This window comes from Haliotis rubra, unplaced genomic scaffold (assembly GCF_003918875.1).
Source record: "Haliotis rubra isolate DU_JTF1 unplaced genomic scaffold, ASM391887v1 Scf39, whole genome shotgun sequence".
Classification (NCBI taxonomy): Eukaryota; Metazoa; Mollusca; class Gastropoda; order Lepetellida; family Haliotidae; genus Haliotis; species Haliotis rubra.
In genome coordinates, this window is record NW_025767068.1 from 3,239,247 (window position 1) to 3,258,872 (window position 19,626).

General features: G+C 45.7%; 1 protein-coding gene and 1 long non-coding RNA gene across 2 annotated transcripts; both read right to left on the reverse strand.

The window, feature by feature from the left end:
* Nucleotides 1–1,944: 1,944 nt before the first annotated feature.
* Nucleotides 1,945–18,910, reverse strand: LOC124286709 (snRNA-activating protein complex subunit 5-like). The gene is made up of 4 exons (XM_046723133.1): nt 18,744–18,910; nt 5,110–5,223; nt 3,313–3,391; nt 1,945–2,529 (listed from the first exon to the last, which is right to left on the reverse strand). The coding sequence occupies exons 1-4, from the start codon at nt 18,876–18,878 to the stop codon at nt 2,417–2,419; spliced, it is 441 nt and encodes a 146-aa protein (XP_046579089.1). The 5' UTR covers nt 18,879–18,910; the 3' UTR covers nt 1,945–2,416.
* LOC124286710 lies at nt 6,202–7,415 on the reverse strand. The gene is made up of 3 exons (XR_006901093.1): nt 7,403–7,415; nt 7,010–7,088; nt 6,202–6,238 (listed from the first exon to the last, which is right to left on the reverse strand). It is a non-coding gene; the product is annotated as an uncharacterized LOC124286710 (long non-coding RNA).
* Nucleotides 18,911–19,626: the final 716 nt, after the last annotated feature.

Below are 19,626 nucleotides of genomic sequence, written 5' to 3' on the forward strand. Positions count from 1 at the left end.
TGTTGTTGCCTGAAGTGTCCTCAGTCTGGTTGAACATTGTTCAGAACATCAACTACTGGTGCGTTTCACCCAACTAGATCACTCACTCTGCTGCAGCCATGTCTAAAACACTGCCATGATTGATCAGCCATGTCTAAAACACTGCCATGATTGATCAGCCATGTCTAAAACACTGCCAAGATTCGATGGAACCGTGCATGGTATCAGTGCTATAGGTTTTCACCTTGAAAGGTCTTGTAGTTTCAGAGAGAAGCAAATAATGTCAAACTTAACAGACCATGAATGAAGAAAATGGCATACGTTAAAAATGCAGTATATTGTCAAGATGACAGCCAGCACAAAATAATGAAACTTCAGGAATACATGTCAGACAACTGTAAAAGGCAAGAGCTGTGAAAATATATTTAAGGGATCCCCACCAGTGCCCCCAGGTTATGTCTCCTCCGCTGACTAACTGGATGCCATAATGTCATCAAAAACATCTGATGTGGCGAACAACATACTGTCATGTGTTTAATGTAAACCGTTAATGTATGTCATTCAGACTCTTCACAAACAGAATCCCAGTCTCTCATCACAGGTATATTTACAGGAGAAGCATTGTGTTGGAGGAACAGTTCATCCATGTCACTGGCAGCTTGTGTTACAGTCAGTTCATCCACGTCACTGGCAGCTTGTGTTACAGTCAGTTCATTCGTGTCACTGGCAGCTTGGGTTACAGCAGTTCATGTTACAGTAAGTTCATCCACGCCACTGGCAGCTTGTGTTACAGTAAGTTCATCCACGCCACTGGCAGCTTTGTGTTACAGTCACTGGCAGCTTGTGTTCATCCACGTCACTGGCAGCTTGTGTTACAGTAAGTTCATCCACGCCACTGGCAGCTTGTGTTACAGTTCATCCACGCCACTGGCAGCTGGCAGCTTGTGTTACGCCACTGGCAGCTTGTGGTAGTTCATCCACGCCACTGGCAGCTTGTGTTACAAAGTTCATCCACGCCACTGGCACTGTTACAGTCAGTTCATCCAGCGCTGGCTTGCTTACAGTCATCCGCTACACGCGTCACTACAGTAAGTTCATCCACGCCACAGCTTGTGTTTCAGTCAGTTCATCCGCGTCACTGGCAGCTTGTGTTACAAAGTTCATCCACGCCACTACAGTCAGTTCATCCGTCACTGGCAGCTTGTGGCAGCAGTTACAGCTACAGTTCAGTCAGTTCATCCACGTCACTGGCAGCTTGTGTTACAGTAAGTTCATCCACGTCACTGGCAGCTTGTGTTACAGTCAGTTCATCCACGTCACTGGCAGCTTGTGTTACAGTCAGTTCATCCACGTCACTGGCAGCTTGTGTTACAGTAAGTTCATCCACGTCACTGGCAGCTTGTGTTACAGTGGCAGCTTGTACAAATACACCTCACTAGCGCTACAGTCAGTTCATCTATCGCTGGCTGCTTGTACAAATACACCTCACTAGCGTTACAGTCAGTTCATCTATCGCTGGCTGCTTGTACAAATACACCTCACTAGCGCTACAGTCAGTTCATCTATCGCTGGCTGCTTGTACAAATACACCTCACTAGCGCTACAGTCAGTTCATCTATCGCTGGCTGCTTGTACAAATACACCTCACTAGCGCTACAGTCAGTTCATCTATCGCTGGCTGCTTGTACAAATACACCTCACTAGCGCTACAGTCAGTTCATCTATCGCTGGCTGCTTGTACAAACACACAAACACATCATCATCAATACCTTCACCTTCTGTACAACGTTCGAAAAACCTGCCTGCCCGACAGGGACGGGTTATTTACAACATGGACTGCCAGATTCTCAAATTAACCTGACCGACGGTACAGTTAAAGTTTAGACATGTATATGAAGATATTCATCATATTTCAGGATAATAAATCATTATCAATTCACTCACAAATCTGAAACAAACAGTTAATTCTTTTCTTGCATTGGCATGAGTTTTTTCAATATTTTACAAGTTTTAATTTAATTATACTAAGTAAATTAGTATTTTTGGTGGGGTGGGCAGGTAAGGTTTGGTCAGAGTTGGCAAGCTTTACATCTAACCAGCCCTGTGGCTTGGCTGAAAGGTTTGGGAGTTTCATACCCTGGTCTGCATCAGAAGATAATCCAGGTTCCTGCCTTCCACACTATTCCAGAATATGAACTGATCCAGAGCATACAGAATACATTAGGTTGGACTTCTGTCCTTTATGACATTTCAACATCACAGTCTTAATTTATTGTAAGCATCCAAACCTAATAACTGTATGATATACATGGCTGGTCAGTCTCAGCAGGTCAGTGGCTCCACTGAATGAAAGAAGAGGCTGAACAACACGATGTACCGAATCTGGTTTGTGTGAGATGCAGTAACTTGTCCTGTCCAGTGATGTCAACTTTGACCTTCACTTGTTTCTGGCAGACAGTTCATCCAGGAAAGCTGACAACTGGTCTGTGACAGTCTCTGGTTCATCATCATCTTCATCGTCTTCGTCTTCTTCCTCCTCTTCTTCATGGTCTGCAACATTCAGAACATTCATATATACATGCAACTGACCATACATGTACAGTCAGACACCTACCAGTCAGACACTTACAGTCGGACACCTACCAGTCAGACACTTACAGTCAGACACTTACCAGTCAGACACTCACAGTCAGACACCTACTAGTCAGACACTCACAGTCGGACACCTACCAGTCAGACACCTATGGTCAGACACCTACCAGTCGGACACTTACAGTCAGACACTTACAGTCAGACACTAACAGTCAGATATCCCCAGGTGCTTGGTCACACTGTGATCAAACAGACACTGAGGCATCCGGAGGTGCTTGGCTATGCAGAGGTCACAACCGTACAGTCATACATCCCAAGATACCCTGGCAATGCCGAAGTGATACAAACTTTCAGTCAGACAACCCGACTTGCCTTCCCTACTAAGATCACAAACGTACAGTCAGACATGGTGAGACGCTCGACCCACGTCAAAATGATAAAACTCACAGTCGGATATCATGAAGTACTTGGTCACACTGATCTTCAGTAGCCCATGCTTATCGTAAGAGGCGACTACTGGGATCGGGTGGTCAGTCTCGCTGTCTTGGTTGATGCATGTGATTGTATCTCAATTGCACTGATTGGGATTGTCTGGTCCAGACTCAATTATTTACAGACCACCACCATATAGCTGAAATATTGCTGAGTAAGGTTTAAAACTAAACTCACTCACTCACTCAGTCATACCAAGGTCACAAACAGACGTTCCCAGGTGCCCAGACAGTGGTGAAACAAACTTACAGTCAGACATCCCGAGGTGCCCGGCCACGCTGAGGTCCAGCGCCTCCTGGTATTTCTCTTCCAACTGGGTCAGCTCACTCTGTTGCAGGAAGATAGTGAAGGTCAAGGTGACTCATGGGCAAAAACAAGAAGGACGATATTGGAGGTGAGATGAAATTGGGTTTAACGTCGTGCTTGAGAATATTTCGCTCATATGACGACGTGCATGCATGTGTATGTGTAGGTGCGGCTGCTTGTACTAGCCCAGACTTAAGCTGGTTTTATAGTGCTAGCCCTCTGAGATACAATGCCGCAGTGAAGCATGAATACCCCACTCAGACAGGGACCAACAAGTACCATATTTTAACATATTTTTGGTATGATGCTGTCGGGGATCGAACCCGCGACCATTCGCTCTCCGGGCGAGAGCTCTAACCACTACACCACGGAGGCGGTCGACGATATTGGAAAGGTAAAACGGTGACATATCACTCAGCATCTGACAATCGCCTACTACATCTCCCATTGAATTATAGATAACAAGTCGACCAAACATATAAGACAGACAACAAACTGATCTAAGAGAGACTGGGATTCGTCTTGTCTTGCTTCTGCTGTTTCATATTATTATCAAAAACAACATGATCACTTTAAATCATTTGAAGCCTTTCAATCATGTCTATTTACCAGCACACATATATCACAAAGCTACCACACAGGTAACACACATACCTGGATCTCCTGTCTCACTGGTCCCTCGTCTGTTTGGTAACACACATACCTGGATCTCCTGTCAGGTAACACACATAACTGTTTGGTAACACACACATACCTGGTTCTCCTGTCTCACTGGTCCCTCGTCTGTCTGGTAACACACATACCTGGATCTCCTGTCAGGTAACACACATACCTGGTTCTCCTGTCTCACTGGTCCCTCGTCTGTCTGGTAACACACATACCTGGATCTCCTGTCAGGTAACACACATACCTGGTTCTCCTGTCTCACTGGTCCCTCTTCTGTCTGGTAACACACATACCTGGATCTCCTGTCAGGTAACACACATACCTGGTCTCACTGGTCTCCTGTCTGGTCACTGGTTCTCCTGCCTCACTGGTCCCTCGCCTGTTTGGTAACACACATACCTGGATCTCTCCTGTCTCACTGGTCTCACTGGTCCCTCTTCTGTCTGGTAACACACATACCTGGATCTCCTGGTCCCTCAGGTAACACACATACTGGTTCTGGTGCCTCACTCCTGTCTGCTTGGTAACACACATACCTGGATCTCCTGTCAGGTAACACACATACCTGTCTCTGGTCTGGTAACACACATACCTGGATCTCCTGTCAGGTAACACACATACCTGGTTCTCCTGTCTCACTGGTTCTCCTGTAACACACACATACCTGGATCTCCTGTCAGGTAACACACATACCTGGTTCTCCTGTCTCACTGGTCCCTCGTCTGTCTGGTAACACACATACCTGGATCTCCTGTCTCACTGGTCCCTCGTCTGTCTGGTAAGACACATACCTGGATCTCCTGTCTCACTGGTCCCTCTTCTGTCTGGTAAGACACATACCTGGATCTCCTGTCAGGTAACACACATACCTGGATCTCCTGTCAGGTAACACACATACCTGGTTCTCCTGTCTCACTGGTCCCTCGTCTGTCTGGTAACACACATACCTGGATCTCCTGTCAGGTAACACACATACCTGGTTCTCCTGTCTCACTGGTCCCTCGTCTGTCTGGTAAGACACATACCTTGTTCTCCTGTCTCACTGGTCCCTCCTCTGTCTGGTAAGACACATACCTGGATCTCCTGTCTCACTGGTCCCTCGTCTGTTTGGTCTGTGTGCTGGGACATCGTGGTGGACGTTGGTCGGTTCTGTAGACGCAGCATGCTGATCAGGGCCAGCTCCTCCACCTGGAACACCAAGTGAGTGAGTGAGTGAGTGAGTGAGTGAGTGAGTGAGTGCCACTTTGGGTGAGACTAAATGTTGCTTCAGGGTAAGGGCTAGCACTGAAATGGTATGTTAAACTTAATGCTGACCTATCACTCAGTATCGAGTAGATTACAGAATGGGACGAGGGTGCCAAATGGTATGTTACATTTAATGCTGACCTATCACTCAGTATCGTGTAGATTACAGAATGGGACGAGGGTGCCAAATGGTATGTTAAACTTAATGCTGACCTAGCACTCAGTATCGAAAGTAGATTACAGAATGGGACAGAAGACGAGGGTGCCAAATGGTATGTTAAATTTAATGCTGACCTATCACTCAGTATCGTGTAGATTACAGAATGGGACGAGGGTGTCAAATGGTATGTTAAATTTAATGCTGACCTATCACTCAGTATCGAAATGTAGATTACAGAATGGGACGAGGGTGCCAAATGGTATGTTACATTTAATGCTGACCTATCACTCAGTATCGTGTAGATTACAGAATGGGACGAGGGTGCCAAATGGTATGTTAAACTTAATGCTGACCTAGCACTCAGTATCGTGTAGATTACAGAATGGGACGAGGGTGCCAAATGGTATGTTACATTTAATGCTGACCTATCACTCAGTATCGTGTAGATTACAGAATGGGACGAGGGTGCCAATTGGTATGTTACATTTAAACATTTCAAACATCACATTCTAATTTATTGTTCGGAATCCAAACCTAATAGCTGTATGATATACATGCTGGTCAGTCTCAGCAGGTCAGTGGCTCCACTGAATGAAAGAAGTGGCTGGAACAACAATGCATGTACCGATCTGGCTGTGAGATGCAGTAATCTCTGTCCTGTCCAGTGATGTCAATTTTTGACCTTCACTTGTTTCTAAGTAGACAGTTCATCCAGGAAAGCTGACAACTGGTCTGTGACAGTCTCTGGTTCATCATCATCTTCATCGTCCTCGTCTTCTTCCTCCTCCTCTTCATGGTCTGCAACATTCAGAACATTCAGCATATACATGCAACTGACCATACATGTGTACAGTCGACACTCACAGTCAGACACTTACAAGCAGTCGGACACCTACAGTCAGACACTTACAGTCATACACGGTACCACGTCAGACACTTACAGTCGGACACTTAGTCAGACACCTACCAGTCGGACACCTACCAATCAGACACTTACAGTCAGACACTTACCAGTCAGACACTAACAGTCAGACATCCCCAGGTCCTTGGTCACACTGTGGTTAAAACAGACACTGAGGCTATGCAGAGGTCACAACCTTACAGTCATACATCCCAAGATAATTCTGGCTGTGCCGAAGTGATACAAACTTTCAGTCAGACAACCCGACTCTTGCCTTCCTACTAAGATCACAAACGCATAGTCAGACATAGTGAGACGCCACCCATCACTTAAATGATAAAACTCACAGTCGGATATCAAGAAGTACTTGGTCATACTGGATCTTCAGTAGCCCATGCTTATCGTAGCAGGCTAGCGAATTACTGGGATCGGTGTGTTGGGTCTCATTGTCTTGGTTGATGCATGTGATCGTATCTCAATTCGTAACTAATCAGGATTGTCTGGTCCAGACTCAATTATTTACAGACCACCACCATATAGCTGAAATATTGTTGAGTAAGGTGTAAAACTAAACTCACTCACTCACTCAGTCATACCAAGGTCACAAACACACAAACATACATTCAGACGTTCCAGGTGCCCGGCCCACAGTGGTGAAACAAACTTACAGTCAGACATCCCGAGGTGCCCGGCCACACTGAGGTCCAGCGCCTCCTGGTATTTCTCTTCCAACTGGGTCAGCTCACTCTGTTGGAGGAGAGAAGATAGTGAAGGCCAAGGTATTGACTCATAAGCAAAAACAAGAAGGATGATATTGGAGGCTTAGGTGAAATTGGGTTTAACGCCGTGGCTTGGAATATTTCACAAATGACGACGCGGCAATGCTGCGTGTATGTGTACAGCGGCTGCTTGTACTAGCCACACTCTAAGCTGGTTGTATAGTTCCGTGCACCCGGTTCCTTGGCAACTTTTACATAAATGGACCTCCTGTCTGGTAACCCACACACACCTGGATCTCCTGTCTCACGGATTCCCTGCACAGAACGGGGTAACACACATACCTGGATCTCCTGTTTCACTGGTCCCCTCATCTGTCTGGTAAACACATACACCTTGGACTCCTCCTTGGGTCAGGTAACACACACACCAGGATCTCCTGTTTCACTGTTCCCTCATCTGTCTGGTAACACATACACCTTGACCTCCTGTCAGGTAACACACATACCTGGATCTCCTGTCAGGAAACACGCATACCTGGATCTCCTGTTAGGTAACACGCATACCTGGATCTCTTGTCTCAATGGTCCCTTGTCTGTCTAGCAACACACATACCTGGATCTCCTGTCTCAATGGTCCCTCGTCTGTCTGGTAACACACATACCTTGATCTTCTGTCTCACTGGTCCCTCGTCCGTTTGGTAACACACATACCTGGATCTCCTGTCAGGTAACACACATACCTGGATCTCCTGTCAGGTAACACACAAACCTGGATCTCCTGTCTCACTGGTCCCTCGTCTGTCAGGTAACACACATACCTGGATCTCCTGTCAGGTAACACACAAACCTGGGTCTCTTCTGTCAGGGCAACACACAAACCTGGGTCTCCTGTCTCACTGGTCCCTCGTCCTGTCAGGTAACACACATGCCCTTGGATCTCCTTGTCAGGTAACACACATACCTGGATCTCCTGTCAGGTAACACACAAACCTGGGTCTCCTGTCTCACTGGTCCCTTGTCTGTCAGGTAACACACACCTGGATCTCCTGTCAGGGTAACACACATACCTCTATTGATCTCCTGTCAGGTAACACACATACCTGGATCTCCTGTCAGGTAACACACAAACCTGATCTCCTGTCTCACTGGTCCTCTGTCTGTCAGGTAAATTACACATACCTGGATCTCCCTGTCAGTGTAACACACAATCCTGATCATCTGTCTGGTAACACAGCCTGGTATACCTGATCTCCCTGTCAGGTAACACACAAACCTGGATCTCCTGTCTCACTGGTCCCCTCGTTTGTCAGGTAACACACACCTTGATCTCCTGTCTCACTGGTCCCTTGTATTGTCGGGTAACACTACATACCTGGATCTCCTGTCAGGTAACACACACACCTGGATCTCCTGTCTCACTGGTCCCTTGTCTGTCAGGTAACACACAAACCTGGATCTCCTGTCTCACTGGTCCCTCGTCTGTCAGGTAACACACAAACCTGGATCTCCTGTCTCACTGGTCCCTTGTCTGTCAGGTAACACACTCACCTGGTTCTCCTGTCAGGTAACACACACACCTGGATCTCCTGTCTCACTGGTCCCTCGTCTGTCAGGTAACACACACATACCTGGATCTCCTGTCTCACTGGTCCCTTGTCTGTCTGGTAACACACACACCTGGATCTCCTGTCAGGTAACACACACACCTGGATCTCCTGTCTCACTGGTCCCTCGTCTGTCAGGTAACACACAAACCTGGATCTCCATGTCTCACTGGTCCCTTGTCTGTCAGGTAACACACACACCTGGATCTCCTGTCAGGTAACACACACACCTGGATCTCCTGTCAGGTAACACACAAACCTGGATCTCCTGTCTCACTGGTCCCTTGTCTGTCTGGTAACACACAAACCTGGTTCTCCTGTCTCACTGGTCCCTTGTCTGTCAGGTAACACACACACCTGGATCTCCTGTCAGGTAACACACACACCTGGATCTCCTGTCTCACTGGTCCCTTGTCTGTCAGGTAACACACACACCTGGATCTCCTGTCAGGTAACACACACACCTGGATCTCCTGTCTCACTGGTCCCTTGTCTGTCAGGTAACACACAAACCTGGATCTCCTGTCTCACTGGTCCCTCCTGTCAGGTAACACACACATACCTGGTTCTCCTGTCAGGTAACACACATACCTGGATCTCCTGTCAGGTAACACACATACCTGGATCTCCTGTCAGGTAACACACACACCTGGGTCTCCTGTCAGGTAACACACATACCTGGATCTCCTGTCAGGTAACACACATACCTGGATCTCCTGTCAGGTAACACACACACCTGGATCTCCTGTCTCACTGGTCCCTCGTCTGTCAGGTAACACACAAACCTGGATCTCCTGTCTCACTGGTCCCTCGTCTGTCAGGTAACACACACAACCCTGGATCTCCTGTCTCACTGGTCCCTCGTCTGTCAGGTAACACACAAACCTGGATCTCCTGTCACACGGGTAACACACAAACCTGGATGTCTGTCTGGTAACACACACACCTGTTTCTCCTGTCAGGTAACACACAAACCTGGATCTCCTGTCTCACTGGTCCCTTGTCTGTCAGGTAACACACAAACCTACATCTCCTGTCTCACTGGTCTCTTGTCTGTCTGGTAACACACACACCTGGATCTCCTGTCAGGTAACACACATACCTAGATCTCCTGTCAGGTAACACACATACCTGGATCTCCTGTCTCACTGGTCCCTTGTCTGTCTGGTAACACACACACCTGGATCTCCTGTCAGGTAACACACAAACCTGGATCTCCTGTCTCACTGGTCCCTCCTCTGTCAGCTGGTAACACACATACCTGGATCTCCTGTCAGGTAACACACAAACCTGGATCTCCTGTCTCACTGGTCCCTTGTCTGTCTGGTAACACACACACCTGGATCTCCTGTCAGGTAACACACATACCTGGATCTCCTGTCAGGTAACACACACACCTGGATCTCCTGTCAGGTAACACACACACCTGGATCTCCTGTCAGGTAACACACATACCTGGTCTCCTGTCAGGTAACACACATACCTGGATCTCCTGTCAGGTAACACACATACCTGGATCTCCTGTCAGGTAACACACACACCTGGATCTCCTGTCTCACTGGTCCCTCGTCTGTCTGGTAACACACATACCTGGATCTCCTGTCTCACTGGTCCCTTGTCTGTCTGGTAACACACACACCTGGATCTCCTGTCAGGTAACACACATACCTGGATCTCCTGTCAGGTAACACACAAACCTGGATCTCCTGTCTCACTGGTCCCTCGTCTGTCAGGTAACACACATACCTGGATCTCCTGTCTCACTGGTCCCTCGTCTGTCTGGTAACACACAAACCTGGATCTCCTGTCAGGTAACACACATACCTGGATCTCCTGTCAGGTAACACACATACCTGGATCTCCTGTCAGGTAACACACATACCTAGATCTCCTGTCAGGTAACACACATACCTGGAACTCCTGTCTGGTAACACACATACCTGGATCTCCTGTCAGGTAACACACATACCTAGATCTCCTGTCTCACTGGTCCCTCGTCTGTCTGGTAACACACATACCTGGTTCTCCTGTCAGGTAACACACATACCTGGATCTCCTGTCTCACTGGTCCCTCGTCTGTTTGGTCTGTGTGCTGGGACATCGTGGTGGACGTTGGCCGGTTCTGTAGACGCAGCATGCTGATCAGGGCCAGCTCCTCCACCTGGAACACCAAGTGAGTGAGTGAGTGAGTGAGTGAGTGAGTGAGTGAGTGCCACTATGGGTGAGACTAAATGTTGCTTCAGGGTAAGGGCTAGCACTGAAATGGTATGTTAAATTTACTACTGACCTATCACTCGGTATCGTGTAGATTACAGTGTGGACGTCGGTTAGCTGTTGGGCTAACAATCCGAAGGTCATGGCTTCGCGTCTGATGGATTCTCTAAAAACTGGTGTCTTGTCTTAGTGACACGTGACCTACAACTGAGACCCTCTGCATGAGAAGTTGTGGTGCTGTATTCAAAAGGTGCTCATTAACTTTCTAATGCCTCCCAAGTAGCTTGGGTTAACTGGCGTACTATAATAATGTCTGCACTTTGCACACAATCTGTCCTTAGTCCCACTGAGTATCTTTCAGTGTTTACAAATGCACTAAATATGATGTAATACAGGTGCACAAAAAGGCCTACTATATTTGGCAGTACAAGATTAACTCTAAACTGCTAGTTAGTTGTTTTTTGTCACAAACAGTGGTTGTCTCAGATAGTTGGATAGTGGTTGGTGGGTATCAGTCCGTGAGTCCCAGTCCACGGGTATCAGTCCGTGAGTCCCGTATCAGTCCGTGAGTATCCAGTCCTGAGTCCCAGTCCACGGGTATCAGTCCATGAGTCCCAGTCCCAGTCCACGGGTGAGTCCCAGTCCACGGGTATCAGTCCGTGAGTCCCAGTCCACGGGTATCAGTCCGTGAGTCCCAGTCCATGGGTATCAGTCCGTGAGTCCCAGTCCACGGGTATCAGTCCGTGAGTCCCAGTCCACGGGTATCAGTCCGTGAGTCCCAGTCCACGGGTATCAGTCCGTGGGTGTTAGTCCGTGAGTCCCAGTCTGTGGGTGTCATTCCGTGGACATCAGTCTGTGAGTCCCAGTCCGTGGGTTTCAGTCTGTTGGTATTAGTCTGAGGGTGTCAGTCCGCGGGTGTCAGTGTCAGTGTGTGGGTCCCAGTCAGTGGGTATCAGTCTTTGGGTCAAAGACTGGGGGGTATAAGCCCCCACCATATCTCTATTTGAGGTCCAGATAACTTCTATCTGAGGGAAGAAAAATCCAGAACACACAACACTTTGTATGTTTGTTTATTACAACAGCCAGAAACGACGGGGTCATATATACACAAGATATTAGGCCAAAAGCAAATTGATCGACCATTAGAAACACAGCACTATCTGCAGTTTCAGGCCATTTCACACAGATGTTAATTTGATTGTTCACCAGGATGCCTACACTGCTGGAGGGCGGACCTCTATCAGCAGGTCGGAATGGGTTGTGGCTGTATGCTGTGAGCTTACTATATATCTGATCTCATGTCTCACATAATCTGACAATACTTTGTTCATTCATGAAGTTTAAGATACTTTTATTCCAATTATTTAGAAAGTGCAGGAGTAAACATATCCGTATGAAATTTGCAACAACTGACCTTGTATAAGCATATGCACTTTGACTTAGTTCATATGATTCATATCTAAATCAGTTTTGTTTCTGTCTAGTGAGTTTGTTGTTTGCCACAGAATCCAAAACTTGGAGTAGAAGCCGCGGCAGACAGAACGGTTCATGAAGCCCTGGCAGAAAGAACGGTTCATGCAGCGTTGGAAGACAGAATGGTTCATGCAGCCCTGGCAGATAGAATGGTTCATGCAGCCCTGGCAGACAGAACGGTTCATGCAGCGCTGGCAGACGGAACGGTTCATGCAGCTGGCAGACAGAACGGTTCATGAAGCCTTGGCAGACAGAATGGTTCTATTCATGCAGCTGGCAGACAGAACGTTCATGCAGCCCTGGCAGACAGAACGGTTCATGAAGCCCTGGCAGACAGAATGGTTCATGCAGCCCTGGCAGACAGAACGGTTCATGAAACCCTGGCAGACAGAACGGTTCATGAAGCCCTGGCAGACAGAACGGTTCATGCAGCCCTGGCAGACAGAACGGTTCATGCAGCCCTGGCAGAAAGAATGGTTCATGCAGCCCTGGCAGACCCTTATGAAGCCCCTGGCAGACAGAACGGGGTTTATGAAGCCCTGGCAGACAGAACGTTCATGAAGCCCTGGCAGACAGAACGGTTTATGCAGCGCTGGCAGACAGAACGGTTCATGCAGCTGGCAGACAGAACGGTTCATGCAGCCCTGGCAGACAGAACGGTTCATGCAGCGCTGGCAGACAGAACGGTTCATGAAGCCCTGGCAGACAGAATGGTTCATGCAGCCTGGCAGACAGAACGGTTCATGCAGCGCTGGCAGACAGAACGGTTCATGAAGCCCTGGCAGACAGAACGGCTCATGCAGCGCTGGCAGACAGAACGGTTCATGCAGCCTGGTTCTGGGTCTGCTGTGGAAGCACTGGCAGACAGAACGGTTCATGCAGCCTGGTTCTGGGTCTGCTGTGGAAGCACTGGCAGACAGAACGGTTCATGCAGCCTGGTTCTGGTCTGCTGTGGAAGCACTGGCAGACAGAACGGGTTCATGCAGCCTGGTTCTGGGTCTGCTGTGGAAGCTTGGCAGACAGAACGGTTCATGCAGCCTGGTTCTGGGTCTGCTGTGGAAGCACTGGCAGACAGAACGGTTCATGCAGCCTGGTTCTGGGTCTGCTGTGGAAGCGCTGGCAGACAGAACGGTTCATGCAGCCTGGTTCTGGGTCTGCTGTGGAAGCACTGGCAGACAGAACGGTTCATGCAGCCTGGTTCTGGTCTGCTGTAGGCTGCTGGCAGACAGAACGGTTCATGCAGCCTGGTTCTGGGTCTGCTGTGGAAGCACTGGCAGACAGAACGGTTCATGCAGCCTGGTTCTGGGTCTGCTGTGGAAGCGCTGGCAGACAGAACGGTTCAGGCAGCCTGGTTCTGGGTCTGCTGTGGAAGCGCTGGCAGACAGAACGGTTCATGCAGCCTGTTTCTGGGTCTGCTGTGGAAGCGCTGGCAGACAGAACGGTTCATGCAGCGCTGGCAGACAGAACGGTTCATGCAGCCTGGTTCCGGGTCTGCTGATCTACGCCATAAATTTACCACGCGACGTTTACTAAAGAAAACTCAGAGAACGTGTGGTTAGAAGTTTTTCACAGCATTTTCAACCATACTAGGGTAAAGTTTACGTCACCAGAACAGTGCCTACGTTACTTATAGTGCATGACTAAGTTAAAAAAATGTTATAGTGTTCATAACGATATCTTTAATGTTTCTCTTATGTTACTTACCGTGAAGAATTTTCTTTTGCATCCTTTATTGTTGCCAAATACCGTGGGAAAAAATACCTGAATTGTAATTCACCGAAACTACCCACATGTGATACTGATGTATTACGTACATTTCCGTACCACACGTACATTTGTTTCACTGTTCCAACTAATCGCTTACACCATTGTAATACAAACCAGTCATAACGATTTGAATCTATGATCGTTTGTAAAACAACTTTTATCGTAAGTTGAATAAAATTCTGAGACTTGAATTTTCAATTGGCAAGGTAAATTTACGAGGATTCGCAATCTTAATTTCACTATATTACTTTACTTTTTTGCTTAAAGTGAAATTCGTCGGTACGTTTTCACTGCAAACAGACTATAAGCGGAATATATAAAAATACACAGTATGATCAGAGTGTTAATACATTACCATAAAAATACATACATTGCCATAAAAATACATAATTAAGAAATGTTCATTCCATTATTTGTGCACTGTTGAATGAAGGGTATTTCTACCAATGAACCCTGCCATGAGTGCTGTAGTGTTGTGGCAGGAAGTCATTATTAGCATTATTACAAAATACATTTGCTATATATATCCCCACGTTACCTCTTTTCGAGCGTCACCTCATTTCGAGCCACCAATATACACGTGCGGATTTATTTGATGACGTCATCCAGGTAGCCACTTCAAAGCGGAACGCAGGTTACAAGTTGTCAGGTTGTCTTGGACGTAATCATGTGGCGTGTGAAGCTGCAGGTGGTAAGTTAGATAAAAAAAACGTAAACCCATGACAAAAAGTCACTATTTTGCCCACTGCATATTTTTTTTAAAGTTTAAAGCTGCATTTTGCACTGAAAACATTTGACATCACTTCGAGCTATGCCGCCTCTGCAGAATGTAAACTTCCAGCCAGGATCACATGACTTACATCATGCGGCTGGTTATTTTTAACTTGCATCGCGATCGCTAGTAGGGGCCGTCTTATAAGTGTTATAACCAATTTTTCGGTGTATTGCAGAATTCAAGACCGTCGTATAGGGTTTATGACCCAGAGGCTATGACCAGGGCATATTTAGCCGCTGTGGAAGACAATGTGCCTGTCAAAACTGCAGCTAGGGAAGTTTTCTGTACCTGAGACGACTCTCAGAGATCGTGCTAGGGTAGGATCCATCCAGAAACACTTAAGTCAGGGACTGAACCAATTCTTAGTTTAGAAGAGGAGTCTAGACTTGTTGAACATCTAAAGTTCATGAGTAGTGTGGGCACGGATAACCAGGGTGGAGGTCACTACACTGGCATCTCAGTATGCTGTTCAACTGGGAAAACGTAAATAAAGATGATCCCTTTCTCTCCATTGGTATTATGGATTTATGAAGCCGATGGCCTTCTCTCATGCTGGACAAGCCACTCTCCTAAAGTTTCTAGAGCAAAGGCTACGTCAATATTTCAAATATTTCGTCGAACTTCGGGCCGTGCCAGAGAAGTACGATTTATTTGACAAGCCGCAATTCATCTATAATGTTGACGAAAAAGGGTTGATTGAGAACCATACTCCTCCTAAAGTGGTGTCTTCTTCTGAATATTGATGTGTCGCGGTTACTACACCAAGATCATCAACAACAACTTTAATTGGTTGTGGGAACGCTCTCGGACAACATATCCCTCCTTACTTCGTATTTAAGAATGTACCCCAGGTACAAATGCCACAACTAGTGATTCAGGGTGGTCAAATATGGAAATATTTTCCACTTATTTGAATGATCACTTCCTGAAATACGCTTAGAGGTCAGATCCGTCACAGCCGATTCTCCTTCTTTACGACGGGCACCGCTCTCATGTTTCTCTCTCCATCATTGACTGGGCCATATCTCGGAACATTGTCTTGATGGTATTGCCAGCTCACACTTCTCATGTTTTACAACCACTTGACGTTGGTTGTTTCGGCCACTAGAAAGGATCTACAATTCCATGAAGCACACGTGATAAGAGAGAACAAGTCACCACCAACATAGATAAGAACGCTATGTGTGCTGTTGTTTGTAAAGCATACACGCTGGCTCTTTCTCCAAGAAACTTGATGTCCTCGCTTGAGAAATGTGGAATATTTCCATTTGACGATTCTGTCGGTTCGCGGAAGCCTTGAGACCTTCTACAGTTTTATTACATCCGAGGAAAAACGCTGGGCCGACGACTCACTTTTTAGACAGAAGGAAGACGCTTCTGTACAAAATCAAGTCTGCACCAACACTGAAGTGGAAAGTCCTCAGCTCTATCACAGTGGTAAAGCCATCACAGAAGAAAATACAGTGTTCAAAATTCAAGAACATACTCAGAAACACCCAGTCAAGAAGAGGAAGCAACAGTCTGCACGGAAGAAAAAAAGTATCACAAGTTCGTTCAACTCTCTCTGCCAAACCAAGCACGCCTGGATTGTCTCATGTACGAGAGGTTGTCGCAAGTGACAGCGGTACAGACACTATTACACTGAGGGTGATGACGAAGTGTGTTGTCTTTGCAAATTGTTTCAACCGAAAGAACTGCAAAATTGTGTCTCGCTTGTATTCACAAAGTGGGGCTCAGTGTACGCACCGAAGTTGTGATCACTGGGTACATCTCAAATACTGTACACAGGTGCGCGTTGCAGAGATCAACAGCTGAATTCTGGTGTCCGTGTCATTCGGAAAATTCAGAGCAATAGAGCCTGTCTGTCGAATGAAGTGACAACTGTACATAAGTTTTAATATTTAATGCTTAGTTCCCATAACTCATTGTGTCATAACAATGCATGTACGCTATGGCAGTGAGGCGACAATTTGCCAGAACTAACAGTGAAATCATATTCACGATCGAAGTCACAGTGCTATATTGTGCATATATGCTACATTAATCATTATAGCGAAATTTAAAGACTTATACTCGCTTGGAACATTTTGGATGACTGTGAATTCATAAGACCGCTTCAAGTTTTGAGATCACCCCGAGCTGGCTGACACTGCGTTGAATACGTCAACAATATTGAGGGGCTCGAAAAGAGGTGACGTCACAAAAACATGGCGATCAACTAGGTCACTTTGAACTTCGAGGTATGTTCTGCTGCAAACAAACGACGCATCTCCTTCGCTAACAAATTTAACAGCTCAATAAATGTAATTCAAAGTAAGATAACTATTATTGACATATCCCAAAGCATTTCTCATGATTGTCATTGTTTGTCTTAGGGGCTCGAAAACACCGTACGGGAGGATAGATCAGCTTGAGCATGATAATCCTGTGGCTAGATCTGCTGCAAGTCCATTATCATATAGTTTGATATCAGCCATAATTAAGCCAGATAGCAAAGAACTAGTTTGCTTAAATGCTTCTTGGCTTTTGCATATTTTTCATAACAGCAGTGCATACATACATAGTTCAACACAATCAGTCATTTTGTTCTGAATTTGTTGACCAGTTCCCTTGTGACTTTATACCAACAGGTTCCAACACTAAATGTACCCTAATCCTCATCCCACCCCATTCCCAGATACAGTGTTTTATGTGTATTGGGAGTGAGTGTATGTGTGTTTCAGACAAAAACACTTTCTTTTACACTGATGATGTATACTTTACCCTAGTATCGCTGAATGCTACTAAAACAATTCTAACCACCCTGAACTTGCTATGACTGGTATTTTGTCACATCAATCAGCAGTTTTTACTAATACAATCAGGCCACGATAGTCCGGTCCCCGATACTAATACACATGAAGTAAGCTGGACACGATATGAATATGTATTTTTCGGGAAAATCTGTTGAATGCAGAATTTGATACCTTCCCTATCTCTTTGCTTAACTAGTAACACTGGTTTTCTATCCGACGATGAGTTGAACTGCAAATGTTACCATCAAGACAAGCTGGTAGTGCTATGAAATCTAAATTTAATAACACAGACAAAAGAATCGTTTGTGTTCATCATGAGAAAACGTGCTCGATTGCTGATCATTTGGTGACTTATTTCAATTAATGGAAATATCGCTACTTGTCACTGTGACATACCCTTTGACCCATCCCTAAATGTGGTGCAAAAACCCAAAATGAAGCATAGATTTTACTCAGGCTCAGAATTTTGCATCTCACTGGGTATCCTTTCAAATGATAAAGGAATTTATTTGTACCGATCAAATAATATATATAATATATAATATTAATAATGTATATTCAGAGACGAAGCATTACAGTGTTCACGAATGGTGTTTCAAAGTAACAGGACATTGGGTCCTGCAAGTTTCAGATGTCTGTCTGACCCATTGAAAATTCACAGGACCCATAGAATGAAATTAAACACACATTTCAGATTGAACATTTCTTATATTGGCATTGAAATTATTAACAAACATAAGATTTATAAACAGCAAACAAGTGTCACGTCACATATAACAACTTCAGTCAAAGTCATTGTGAAATATACAGACAGACACAGGGCCGGTGGGTTTTAGACTTCTATCAGACCGTTGGCGAATCTGCCAGATTTGTCAGAGGGTCAGACGCTATTCGTGAACACTGAGCATTAGTCTAAGGTCTCGGACCTTTCGCAACTTTTATCATTCTAATAATAATTATTTTTAAGCATAAGCCATTATTTTGAAAGGTCGAATCGTTAGCAACCACGCACACCTGGATGCATGACTGTCACTGTAGATGGTACTTTTTCTCACCTTGAGTCTGTTGAGCTGGTCGCTGAGTTTCGTGTGCAGGTTGACCAGTGATCTCTCTTCCTCTTTCAGCATCTGCTGCTCCTTGTGAGACATCTTGTCAACTTCACCGGAAGTAACTTTCTCCGGATAGCTCATAACACCACGTGCTTCGAAAACACGGTGCAAAAGCGTCAGATATCGCTGCGTGGAGATTTGGGGAAGGGGCATAATCCACATTGTTTATGAAATCTTGTTTGAGACTGGTGCAGGCTAGGCACATGTATGTTCGATCCTGATCCCGACCTCGCACCATTCATTCGGTAAACAAATATTTGAGGTCCCCAATTGCTTTCTTTATAAAGGCTCAGTTTATTCTACAATAACGTCTTTGAGTGGCACTGTATAAGTTGGAAAGTACAATACTGACACATTTATTGATAACAACGTATTTTATGTTGTGAGTACAAAACCAAATAAAAGAAGTTATCAATAGACTTGACAGTTTTGTTCATTATAGAAAAAACATATTTTCTGAATTAAACTGTATTAAAGTATTAATTGTGTTATCAATACTCAAAGGTTCATTTCCTATTTCCACTCGCGGATTGGCGAGCTCATTTTGATATTTACCGAGAGTGACATGGTTATTTCTGGTTTACGCTGTTAGGAAAATCATAATGAACTAGATCTTCCAACAGCTTAAGATCGTCTTCAGCCATCAAGATAGGTTGCATTTGGTATTTCCCGAATATACATCATATGACTTCACGTTATTACCGGTATGTCGGAATATGGGTTTGTAAAAACGATACGTATTTTTTCTGAGAACAAGTACTGCATATATTGGGTAATAAAATATATACAGTCTTGTTACTATATCTATATATGACATCCGCCTACAGTG

Bases quoted from the DNA above. Each gene is read 5' to 3' on its own strand.
- LOC124286709 (XM_046723133.1), bottom strand. From the start codon at position 18,878: ATGAGCTATCCGGAGAAAGTTACTTCCGGTGAAGTTGACAAGATGTCT. The intron at 5,224-18,743 runs GTGAGAAAAAGT...TTGGTGTTCCAG, and splicing joins ACCAGCTCAACAGACTCAAG to GTGGAGGAGCTGGCCCTGAT. The intron at 2,530-3,312 runs GTAAGTTTGTTT...TGAATGTTGCAG, and splicing joins GCACCTCGGGATGTCTGACT to ACCATGAAGAAGAGGAGGAA.